Genomic DNA, 11,936 nt, shown 5'->3' with positions numbered 1-11,936 from the left:
CCTGTTAGGCTATCCTTTGCTGAATGCCCCATTTTTGTTTGGGATCCATCTTACTGAAATGAAGATTGGATCCCCAAACACGTGTCTCACCTGTACGGCAAACATTCCTGCACGTGGTTTTGTTTGCAAGGTGGCCTTTCTTGCAATGTGAATTCATCGAATATACTGCCCACGAGCCTGAAAAATTTGCCGATCTCAGTCGACTTCGCCGACAATTGTGTTTCCAAGAAGTATTCTCCTCAAATATTTTCAATTGCATTGTTCCCTGTGCTCAGTAATTTCGTGGTGTTTGGTTGTCCTGGTTTATGCACACTTTAACTGCATCGTGCACCATGTGTTAGTTATGTGCCTAAACATCGTCCCTTCAAGTTATTACTAAATCAGAAGGAAAAGAACATTTATTTGGCTTGGAAAACCGGTTGCAGAGAGTATGCTATTCTGGTGTTGCACTCTTCAGGACATGCAATGTAGGGGTGAACAAGGAGTAAGGCTACCTCATTTTCGTGCTAATTCTAGCATATAGTTGTGTGTTGGCACGTTCTGTGGCATCTGTACTCTGAAAAAAACAAGGATTTTTTTCCCCGACGTAAAGTAGCTTACAGAGAAGAACCGCGCTTTTCAAGCGCTACTGAAGGAAAACAAGAGGCACTCTTAGAAAGAATTATATTGACTTTTTATTTTCGACATCACGAGTAAGTATATCAAGGCGACAACGACGACAGGAACTTTGAGCATCCAAATGAGCTCGGCGTATACACATGAATATCAGTGACAATGCAATGTCTGTTCACGAAGAACATGCCGATGGCACATACAAGTCATAAATAATATACATGACATGAGATTCATAATTTATGTGCCTATAATCGTCAAATATAATGAAATGAACAACGTGTACAGAAGGAGAGGTCTTTTAGCATTGTTCCCTTCTCACGACATTTCGCTGCGACTTGCAAATAATGACAGACCGTTATGCACACTATAGTCTTGAAGGCAGCATTACAGCGCAGAACACAAAGACCTTAACACAGTTTCACAGAAAAAAAAAAATACACAACGAGACAACAAAAACCTATTTCACACTTGGCGTATATCACAGTCTGGCAGTGACAAATTGAGCACTGCTATTCTTGGCACATTGAGTCGCTATCGATGATACCTATGCGGCGCTTACCGTTGAGCGTATTGGTGTGCAAACGGTTGCCAGCATTTTATACGAGAATTGGTCGTTTGTGTCCAAGATCGACGACTTATAGCGACTAGAATTCTTTCGCCGTACAAAGCCAGGACAAAAAGAAACTTTAATGCTTTTTTTTGCGCAGCCAACCTATTATTGATTAATATTCTTTGCCCCCAGTGATGCAGTACAATGTGGTGTCAATAAGTCGGCCACATTAAAGCCCCTCGTGTGTCTTGCCATCACACGAATTGTATGCTTACGAACATTATTCACAATCAACATATTTGCACATGAAAAGACAGAACAAACTGTTATTACTATCGATTGATTTAGGCTCCGAGAAGAAAAATAAGGCGGGCGTGAAACAAAAAATGTAAGAGAAGACAGGAATGCAGTTCGCACACTTTGGTTTGAATGGAATTTAAGTATAGCAGTTGCAGTCCTCGAGCAAAACGAGATTGCTCACTTCTAATGCCTGACCAAATATACAAGTTGTTTCTCAGCACCTAAGCCACTCGCCACCTCAAGGGAGGTACCACGTACATGCGCGTTATCTTACAGCCCGTCGCACTTTTACACTCCAAGTGATATGAAGCTTGAGGGAGACAGACACCTTCGCTCTCTATAGGAATACAGAGCTCTTGCAGAGGGAGCCTTTGTATTCTGGCTACGTCTTTTCCGTAAGGGTCGATATGGGCCAGGTACTTTCGACACAAGCTGCACATTCTCGAGATAAGCCCGATACGACGACGGCTTACGCTCAGGCTGCGTGTCAGACTGTTCCCATTACCATGGCAGAAAAAGGAAACGGCAACAACAACCAAAAAAAAAAAAAACTGTCCGATCACAACGCACTCCTAGACAGCGTCCTCTTCCCACTCTTCGACGAGTTCCGCATTTTATGTACACAAAACGAGTCTGTAGTATCTCGCACTGCTTGTCCTTACAAGGACAGGGACGGCCTCTTCTTATGGCGCTTGCCGTTCTTGCCGAACACAGCGCCCAGCATCTTGGAGACCGTGACGACGGTCAATCGCCGCCGGACGGGGGTCAGCGACCGGAGGATCTTGGTGGCCAGGACCTCCCGCAGGATGCTCTGGAAGGCCATGCTAACGCCGGCGTAGCTGTCCGCCGCCGAGACCTCGTAGAACTGGCAGTGGAGCTGCAGGGAAAGCTGCCGGCCGTCGTCCACGTCAACCTGGCGGACGTGCGACAGGTCTCGCTTATTGGCCACGAGGATGGTGGGCAGGCAGGGGCAGAGCTGTTGGACCTTCTGAAGGCACAGGGTGGCCTCTTCGAAGCTCCACCGGTCCTCGATGCTGTAGACAACGACCAGGGCGTCGGCCCAGCCCATCTTGTCCTCGGGAAATTTGTTCTCCTATGGAAGACACAAGAAGTAGGAACAAAAAACGTCAGTCGAGATGTCCGTCGCCAAGCATCACACTCGCATCCACTTTGGTGTCGTACAGGTTCATAGCTGTTAAATGAAAAATGGAATTCAGATACGCGTTAACTAGAATAGCAATGCATTTTCCAAGGGATTTTGAAGATATATTTCTCAAAACTTGTGCTATAGACAGGGATTATGACGAATAGATATTAATCGAATATTTAGGCGCTTCAATTACGCTATCATTACAACTACTCTAAATTGAATAACTGCAAAGTTCATTAGTAAGTTATGTGCAGAATGTTAGATCACTCTAGAAATAGTCCTTGCAAGTATTGTCCACCTGCTCACGCAATCCAGTGGATGCTGCAGACTTGCGAATATGCCACCGCAGACAATCTCTTTCCATTTGATAACACCGCGTAGCAATTATAGTACTACAGGCGACAGTGTTATTATTTAGTGCACGCTGCAAAACTAGAAAGCGCGAAGTAAGTATGGAGAAAGGTTTTTAGCACTCAGTGCAGCTGTTTATGCCACTTGCTTCATTCCAGGCTTTCAAACCGCTCCATAAAAGCGAATATTTCGCAGATCTGCGAGACCTGGCCGCGCCATATAGACGCCCCCTCAAACTATCGCGACCTGTTCTTTGTTATGGCTTGACTTGCAGCGCAGGTCTGTGAACACTCAGATTCGGTACCGGGCGTCCGTATACACGTGTTTCGAAGCACAACCGTTCTAAAAACGAAGATCTACTCTTGCCTACCTGATATCTCGATGTGTCCAAGATCTCCAGTTCTAACGTCCGGTTGTCCACGAGAACCGTGTGCCTGTAGAGCAGGTCCTTCATCGAGCTGTACTCGCTGATGAACCGCCGTGTGAGGAATCGCACTGTCACGGCTGCAACGAGAACAAAAGAAAGCAGACTCATGAGACGTGGCGCTCTTTTCCAACATTACATAAAATAATGTAACAACAATGTCTTTAAAACAAATATCACAATCACATTGCAATTATTCACTGTTTATGTTTCATTGTATCTTCCGGCATTTCAAACACACCGCGGGTACCAAAATAAATTCGATTTGCGCAACCAAGATGCAACCGTACTGAACACAACACCTAAATATATAAACTAGATAGTGAATTCAAGAGAAGTGGCATTGCATGGCGATTCCCCATAGTACGAAAGAGAGAAAGCGATGGCTAAGTGGAGCACATCAAGCCCAAGCATTGCCCTTTAACACTTTACACTTACCCAAAGCAGAATCTCTCGGTGGGATATTGCCAAACTACACCCCATAACTGGCGGTATATTACAGCAACAAAATGGCCGACGAGAGATGGAAAAGGCAGTCGGCGATGGCAGAGGATCAGCATCCATGATGATATTAGAAAATTGGCCGGTACAAAGTGTAGCCTAGGCTGCGCAAGGCAGGGAATACTAAATACTGCTGAAGAACGCCTTAGCCCTTGCAGTGTTGAAATAGGTACACTCGCGCAAAACGGTACAATGGAAATTGATATCGAATCCTGAACTGGCAGCAGTAGCTCAGAACAACTTTTAAAGCAAATGCAGGGGAAACAAACGGCGAAACCAAGGAGGTCAGCGAGCTGGAAAGACCAGCTTTCTCCGAGCAACCAGTCCACATTCGCGATGGCCCGATATGTACGCTCGGTGGACTCGGCAAGGATCTCGCAGAAACCAGCGACTTTAAATAAGAAGCCAAAAGGAGCACCACGAAGAGGATTCAGGGACGTTTTGCGAAGGCCCAAGCGTTGAGGCAAACTACGAACCAGCAGCGTTAAAAGCAGCAAAGCGCCAAAGCGGGAAGGTTCCGCGTATCGGGTTTCAGCAGCCTCGCGTGCCGGGCAAAAGCGCAGCGAATTAGCGCAGTAAGTAAGCGAGTCCCGTTGTAGACCCGGAGGGCTTCGGGCGAACGAATGTGGTGTAGATCACAGCGGGATATGCTGGAGCTTCTTCCTTGTCCAGCAGCTCCACGAGCGGAGGACGATCGCTAGTGTCTCTGCAGTCAACGCCGCTTACTGTCGCCATCACAGGAAAAGACAGAGCCTTGGCCATGGAGATTTATCTTCACAACACCAGGGGGGAACTGAGGCCATAGCGTCCGCGCGCGCCTCCGGTATGGTTCGTTCAGTCGTGAATTTAATGATGGGAAAGCCGCAAAATTCGCTGCAATTTAGTCGTTCTAGTTCCGAATGACCTGCTAATCAAGAAAATTTGTTTTCAACGTGAGTTTCTTTTACGGCAATGGTGAGCCTCGTTTTGGCTCTTAATTCGACCATTAAAGTGCTTTCAGGATATTAGGTGAAAAATTATTTCTGAAGTCCTCCAGAAGTACTTGTCCGTGGTTGAAACTGCCACTCAGTTATCGTCTAGATTTAGTTACCTTTATACTTGAATGTACACTAAGAATAATTCCAGCGCTGATAATCACTACATAGAGTGACGTCATAGTAGACTTTAAACGTCTGACAGCGCTAAATAAACATTGTGAGACCAGCACGCAACATACAACTGTAAAGAACGCTAACAGAAGTTGCAACATGTTTCACAAGAAAATCCAAGCTAGATCTTACAAAAATTTATGTGCTGGCTGTGATTTTTACGGGAGCTGAAGAAATGTTGCGTCAGATTCCGCCCTAGTCACTTTGGTAAGAACTCCGTGGCATTGAGAAACTAGCAAAGGCTGCGCCCGTTCTCCACCAGGTAGCAGCCCTTGCTAAGCCGCCGGATGCCGCACCCCCCCCCACCTCAACTTACTCCTAGATTCCCACGAAGCGCTGGCCACAGCCCCATACTTCGCAAGCCTGAGAGAAGCGCTGTGCTCTGTGCACCACAAAACGCTGACGTGATGACGGCTTCCACGTCGCGGCCCTCTGGGCATCACGTCTCCTGCCGGCTCTCCAATCACTCCTGCAAGTTCGCAAGGGAGCGGCGAAGACAGCCGTGGCCGGATCCTCGGCCGTGATGGATCATTTAATTCGCTCGTATGAAACACGATGCCGTCTACCTCAAGGTCGGAAGCCACCGCCGACAGTTGGGTGCCAGGCTGACGAGGCTGTGCGCTGGGCGTTCGGCCATGTTAACTTGTAGACCGCAGTGGGTGGGACGGTTTCCAGTGGAACACGACACCTGGTGAGGCTCAACGACGTCCTTGAACACTCCTGGTAGCTTCGCATGATAGATTTTAGGACGTCTTGTTGGCTCATTGTATTTTCAAGGAGCATTCAAGCATGGAGAACCTTCCGCTGATGTTCTGAATATTTTCACAGAGACAACAGCGTGTTTGGAGAGATGCCGCTGATTCTATAGGGCGGTTGGCTATTGAACTGTCACCTCGGGCTTATGCACCCAGCGCCGTGCTAAGCCCACTTCACATTTGTCTGTAAACGCAGTAATAAACTGTGTCTTAGAAGCAGTTTGTAGTTGGTGCTTGTCTGTCTCTGTTCCTTCTCTTCTTTCTTCTCGTTGAACACAGCAGAATACCGGATAACAATGCTGAAGAAAATTACCCATGAACAGTTTCCTTTTGCTATTATTCTTCGTCAACGTCAAACTAGTATGCCCTGCAACGTATCGGAACACTGAAAATGATGCTGCTAATTTTCGGCTGCCCCTCACCAGTTCAAGCATTCTTCTCTCTCTCTCTTTCACTCCTCATTCCCCTCCCCACGTGTAGGGTGGCAAACTGGACTCAGTCTGGTTAACCTCCCTGCCTTTCCGTCTTCCCTTCTCTCTCTCTCTCTTCACAGTGGATGCTTATATGGGCGCGAAACAGGCCTGGGTTCGGCGAAGTGCCGAGATCATCGGCCTGTTATCACAACACGGTGCCGCTCGTCAAAAAGCGGGGGGCCACTTGACGTGTGGTTGCGAAAAGCGGTCCATCTCCCGCGGCTCTGTAATTTCCGGAAAGCCGCCCTTTCCTTGGTCGGTTCTATGAGGCGGTATCGCCGGGCAGAGTTGGCCACAGGTTATTGCCGCCGTATGGCTTGACGAACGGCAGCATCCTGGGTGGCGAGCACGGCTCGGTGAACTGATCAGCCTGCCGAGCGTTTGCGTTCAAACAAAGCGAGCGATTCGAATAGGTGGCAAGCGCTTCTTCTTGTGTTTGATGTATGGTTGCCAAGGCTTTCGCAACGCCTTTCATCTTCACTTTCTCAAGCTCAGTGAGAATCAGAACATTAAATTGTAGGACATGAAAATAGGTTCTGCCAATGACAGAAATGAAGTCCTAAATGACCCAGTAGTCATACTTTAAGCTTATTCGATTTTTCCAGCTCACGAGCTACAACCCCTCTCTATGCACGCCTGTCAATCATTCCTTGTAGGGCTGCTGCATCTACGTTTTTAGAGGGTGCAGTAGGTTGGTAATATACAGGGTAATATGTCTAATAAACAAAAGGTAACTCGGATGTCGTCCCCTTGGTACAGTAACCACTACATATATCTCTTATTGAAGACATGGAAAAAGCTAGCTGCTGAGATTCCAAGAGCCGTCTGCGGTGTTCGACAGGAGAGATTCCAAAAAGAAAAAAAAAACGAAGATGATTCCGAAACCAGCAGAACAGAAAAAAAAACGAAATCCTCAATTTCAACCACTCGCCTAGCGATCGCGACCATATGGCGGCGTTCGCGTGCAGCTTTCGTTGCGGATCGAAGATGAAGAATGCGCACGATTTTTGCGTCATGCTCCACCGGTCACCGGCAAGTGGGATTCGATTCGCATGACACCGCGATTCGCGCACACAATGACCTGCGTTCCAAGGACGACCGCTGCCCATTCTATCCACAACAGTCAGGCGCTAGCTCGGAGTGCGAACACTTTCTCTTGCCTCGCCAGCGTGATTCTCTTCGTTTGCCTTTTCTTCTGATGTAGTGGGGCTCAGGAGAAAGGGGAAAAATAAGAACCAGAAAGAATCGCAAACAGAAGGGAAAAAGTAGACGAGGGAGCTGGTCGGAAATTGGCCACGCAGCGTTCAAAAAGCACGAGCTAGCTCTTCTGCGGCAAACCTCTGCTTGAAAACAAGCGCGGGGCCGGCCAAACAAGCGCCTCTGGAGAATGTAGACCGGGAGCGGAGAGAGATAGAGGGAGAGAGGGCCTCGTGAAAGCGTCCGCAGCATCGTATTAGACGGCGAGGTTTAAGGTACCTGCGAGTTCGCGCGTGCGCGGAGGAGAAGGGACGAGACGGAGGCACCAGGGAGGCACACTCTTTAAACCTCCGCAGTCGGCAGGCCCCGAAACGAAACAAACACCTTCGAGGGGGCGAGGAGCCGGAGGCTGCAGCGGGAGAAAAAGCAACAGAGCTGCGAAAACAGGGCGGCCACGAACTGCTAGGCGCAGCGACCGCCGCGGGGGTTGCAGAAGAAACCCCAGTTTCGCCGCCCCAGCACGTCGCTGGCGTGCAGGTTCCTGCTCTCCCTCTGATCCACCTATCCTCCTCTCCCACGTTAGGGGAACCAACAATCAGTCTGCACTACACCTTCCCTCCTCTTCTCTTCACTCCATTTGAGCACCCCCTGGAGGGCCGCTGGGAGGGGGAGGGGAGGGCACGGTGGCGGAAAAGCAGCCGGTGCGTCTCTTTCTTTTCCTTTTCGCTTTTTAACGGCCGCTGCGGGAGCCCAAGAAATACGCAAGAGAGGAGATGTGGGGCGGAAGAAGTAGAAGAAGCAGCGGAGTGCCCAAACACGAGGAACTGCCCCCCTCCCCCCGATTCCCCCCTTCCCTTATCGACAGCGATCACCAGGTGGTGTTCGGCATTCTTCAAGACCGTCTGCCGCGGGGGTCACGGCGTCTTCTGCTAAAGGCGACACGCGTCTTGCCACGCGCCTTGGCTGGAACAGCTGGCACAACACATGGACGACAGCTGCCCATGGCGGTCTTTTCTTCACCTGCCGTCTGGGCACGGCCTCAACAATTTTTAAAGAGAGTGCCCAGCTGTCTGGAACTCCGAACGCTGCTGTTTACATGCTGTTCTCGAGTCGCACCCCCCCCCCCCCCCCCCATGCTGCATGCCGTTGCGTTTTTCTTTCTTCAAGACTACAGCAGTCCTGTGTGGGTGTTTTCGACCACGTGAGACTTTCATTCCGCTTTTTATGTTCAGGAAACCTCCTTTTTTTTCTCTCTCTTCCTCACCTTTCTGTTCCTGCCTCTCACATACGCTGTGAAGGCAAGCCCAACCAGACACTTTATGGTTATCTTCTACAACTTTTTGTCTTCATAATCTCTGTGTTTGCATTTTGCAGTAGTGCAGTGCAGCAGCAAGCCAGAAACATAAAAATGCAGACTACAAAACCATAGGCAGTGTTTAGTTCCATCGAAATGTGAAACTTCACATGATAATTGGAGACCTGCTCATTTTGTATAAATCGTGTACGCGTAAGTACATTCTAGTCTAGAAATTGCTGTGCCATAGATACGTAACCAAGGACTCGAAAAGCAATCGAGACCGCATATTCATGCGCAGCAGCTTTACTGCTTACTGACCTGCGGATTAAAACACCCTGTTTGCGTTTTAACAATACTCAAAAATGGTAGGACACCTGCTTTTCTTTGGGCTAGATTGAATACGAAAATTTACGGTTTATACGCACTCGCTGATGGCAACGATGAGTATTGAACAAAAATGCCAACTAAAGCTTCAAATTCAAGGCAACAAAGCAAGACGAACTGAGATTTTTCGTTTTGGCTTGTGTTGACCTAGAACCTTCAACAAGCTGTGAGACTTGCAACTGTGGCCATATCTTTGTGCTTAGACCACGATCAGTTAAGAATGTTTCATATTCTCTCCTGCAACGCAGACGAAGCTTATCGATCACGCACCATACTCAAGCCCACATACATAAACTTAACGCCGAATGCACGACTAAAAATGAAGCCCGATCTGGTCCCTGAATATTCTCACAACGGCTTCACCTGTGCACTTTGTTCTTAGACATTAAGGTTTAAGCTTCTGCACACTCGAGAGAAAATCAATGCAACGACAGTTTCGCTTTGGCAAACTCAGCCTAAATCAACGAAAGAGCGAGAGGCTTCACTGACCTGATTTCCCCACACTCCGGCTTCCCATGACCATGACGCGGATCGGAGACAGTCCACTGCTCTTGCGGGTCATTGCCACGGCCGTTGCCAGAGGCATGGATGACGGACGTTCCGGCGAGATCCTCGTCGTTAGAAGCACGTGGCGTGGGTTGATCCGCGGGGATGTCCAAGTGCAACGCGTACAAACGTGTCCCGCCGACGCGACGCCGATCCAACAGATGAAGCAGCGCGCAACCGCAGGGGGTTCAACAAGCACCAAGAGTCACCAGAAACAGGAACGCACGAAGCCGTCGGTAGCCAGCGTACGGGGAAACTGAACCGAAAGTAGCTCGCGTCCCTACCAGCAGCGAACGCTCTGTCGATGAACCCTTCGCGGCGGGCCAGCGCCCGTTTTATGGCGGGTCGCTTGGTCACGTGGCTTTCGATCTCGGCCAATGGGAGCGGGCCGCCGCGCTCCACGTGCGACGCTCAATGGGCGCGCGCGCGTCCTTTCGTTTTGAGTTTTCTTGCCTGCTCCGTCGTTCTTCGTCTGGGTTCTTCTGCGCTTCTCTTCGCGGCGTTCAGGCTCCTCCAGAGCTCGCCTTTGTGCTCGGTGATTGCGCTTTGCCTCCGTGGCCCGCGCGCTTTTTTAGCCTTTTATTTCTCTACTCTGGCTCCTTCGAAGACATATGGCCCACGTGAAGCTGTCGACGACGGCGCCTTGCGTCTCCCTCGCGCCTTTCGTTCCCCTGTTCGCTGTCCGCGCATGTCTCTGACTCCTTTTGAATGCGAGCGCTTGCGTGTGGGTCTTCGCGTGTCCTTTTTAAATCGTTCCTACTTCTGCAGCGACCGTTTGTCACATTCGCCCCGAAAGGGCTTTCTTCGGACACGTTTCCCAAGCGGGGGAAGCCTCAAAATGGCTTCGGCTGCGTCTTCTTTCGCTTTGTTGGATTTCGAAACAGACGACATTGGCAGCCGTCCTTGACAAGTGTACGCAAATCGAGGGGGGACGCAGGGCATTGATACATAGTGCGGTCTGGATGGTTGCATAAGATCAAATGAAGTGAAAGAAAAAGAAACGTCGTAAAACGGCGCGCATAGCTGACAAAATTCGCGGGATCAGTGTTGCCGCAACTTTTTATGATGATGGACGGCAATTTGTGGCACAAACAAACCTAAACTGAACGAAGTATCTAGGAGAAAATTACTATTTGAAAGAAAATATCCGATAACTTTGATTGCTTAGGTTTTCAGTGCAGTCGACCGCGGCTAATTCGACCTCAATTCGACCTTCGGCTTAATTCAACCGCACTGAAAGCCCCGGCCAGAAACCGTACATTGCCGCGGAAGGAAAACTAGTTTACTTTGTACGCAAAAGCCTCCAACCTTTCTTAATTCGATCCCTACCCCTAATTTTATCCGGCAGCGCCTCACACACTTAGCGGTTGCTAAAACTTTGACAACACAGAAGTTAAGCAGGCGGCGCTACCTATTTTGTCCCTTTTGCGGATTTTGTGAGCGCTGACGACAGTGTTGAGCTGTGAGGGTCGTTCACCAACGACGACACTGTCAGCAACGCGAGAGTCCAACTCTGAAACTGCATTTAAACTTATCGCTGTTCTATATCGCATGCTGGTTCGTGGGCACTTGAAGAGCAAGAAGACAGAGGCATTACAAACTACTTCAAGCAGTAACAAAAAGAGTTGAATTTGTTAGTTTTGGCGCTTATTTCGGATAATTCCATTTTTCGGATAATTCGACCAAATCTTACGGTCACGCAGGAGCCGAATAACCCGGAATTCGACTACTACGTCCGCACAGCCTGCTACACACAAAATCGTGACCTTCTACGCGAGAGTGCGAATTTACTAGTTGTAAAATTAAATTATAAACTTCGTGAAGTGAGCGTACTACCATGGCTGTGATCTCGATTATTATTCAGTTCTACGATTTCGCATTTACTCCTTTTTGATAAACGAACCCTCGACTTGTGGTAGGTGTAGATTCGTGCACATAGGACAAAGAGAGTTCGCGAATGCTTTCTTACAGGTATAAACTCGAACAGTCAGAAAACTGAACACTATGAAGGACGGAATATGGACAGCACATTCTACAAATCACTGCTGCAGTACCTCCATGAAACGGGCCTGCATGCTTTTATTTTATCTCATAATGAAGTTATGGCACGCGGCAAACCGAGCGAACCAAAAAGAAAAAAGGGGGGTGGGGAGGAAGAGCTGGTTAACCGTATAATGTCAATACTAATTAAAGTAACGTGCCTTATACCGACGAGCGGCGCAAAATCCTCTGCAACAATGAACAC

The 11,936-nt window shown here is 48.7% G+C and overlaps 1 protein-coding gene across 1 annotated transcript; it reads right to left on the bottom strand.

Moving 5' to 3' along the window:
* Positions 1-651: 651 nt before the first annotated feature.
* LOC126544814 (ras-related and estrogen-regulated growth inhibitor-like protein) lies at positions 652-9,981 on the bottom strand. Its single transcript, XM_050192306.2, has 3 exons — positions 9,635-9,981; positions 3,337-3,470; positions 652-2,558 (listed from the first exon to the last, which is right to left on the bottom strand). The coding sequence occupies exons 1-3, from the start codon at positions 9,729-9,731 to the stop codon at positions 2,124-2,126; spliced, it is 666 nt and encodes a 221-aa protein (XP_050048263.1). The 5' UTR covers positions 9,732-9,981; the 3' UTR covers positions 652-2,123.
* Positions 9,982-11,936: the final 1,955 nt, after the last annotated feature.

The sequence above is a fragment of the Dermacentor andersoni genome, chromosome 10 (assembly GCF_023375885.2).
Source record: "Dermacentor andersoni chromosome 10, qqDerAnde1_hic_scaffold, whole genome shotgun sequence".
NCBI classification, from domain to species: Eukaryota; Metazoa; Arthropoda; class Arachnida; order Ixodida; family Ixodidae; genus Dermacentor; species Dermacentor andersoni.
This window is presented reverse-complemented; position numbering and strand designations above follow the sequence as displayed.

What these genes read in the sequence shown, in the direction of transcription:
- LOC126544814 (XM_050192306.2), bottom strand. Translation starts at nt 9,731, where the DNA reads ATGCCTCTGGCAACGGCCGTGGCAATGACCCGCAAGAGCAGTGGACTG. An exon ending in CCGGAGTGTGGGGAAATCAG is followed by an intron (nt 3,471 to 9,634) that starts GTCAGTGAAGCC and finishes TTCTCGTTGCAG; the next exon opens with CCGTGACAGTGCGATTCCTC. An exon ending in TGGACACATCGAGATATCAG is followed by an intron (nt 2,559 to 3,336) that starts GTAGGCAAGAGT and finishes TGTCTTCCATAG; the next exon opens with GAGAACAAATTTCCCGAGGA.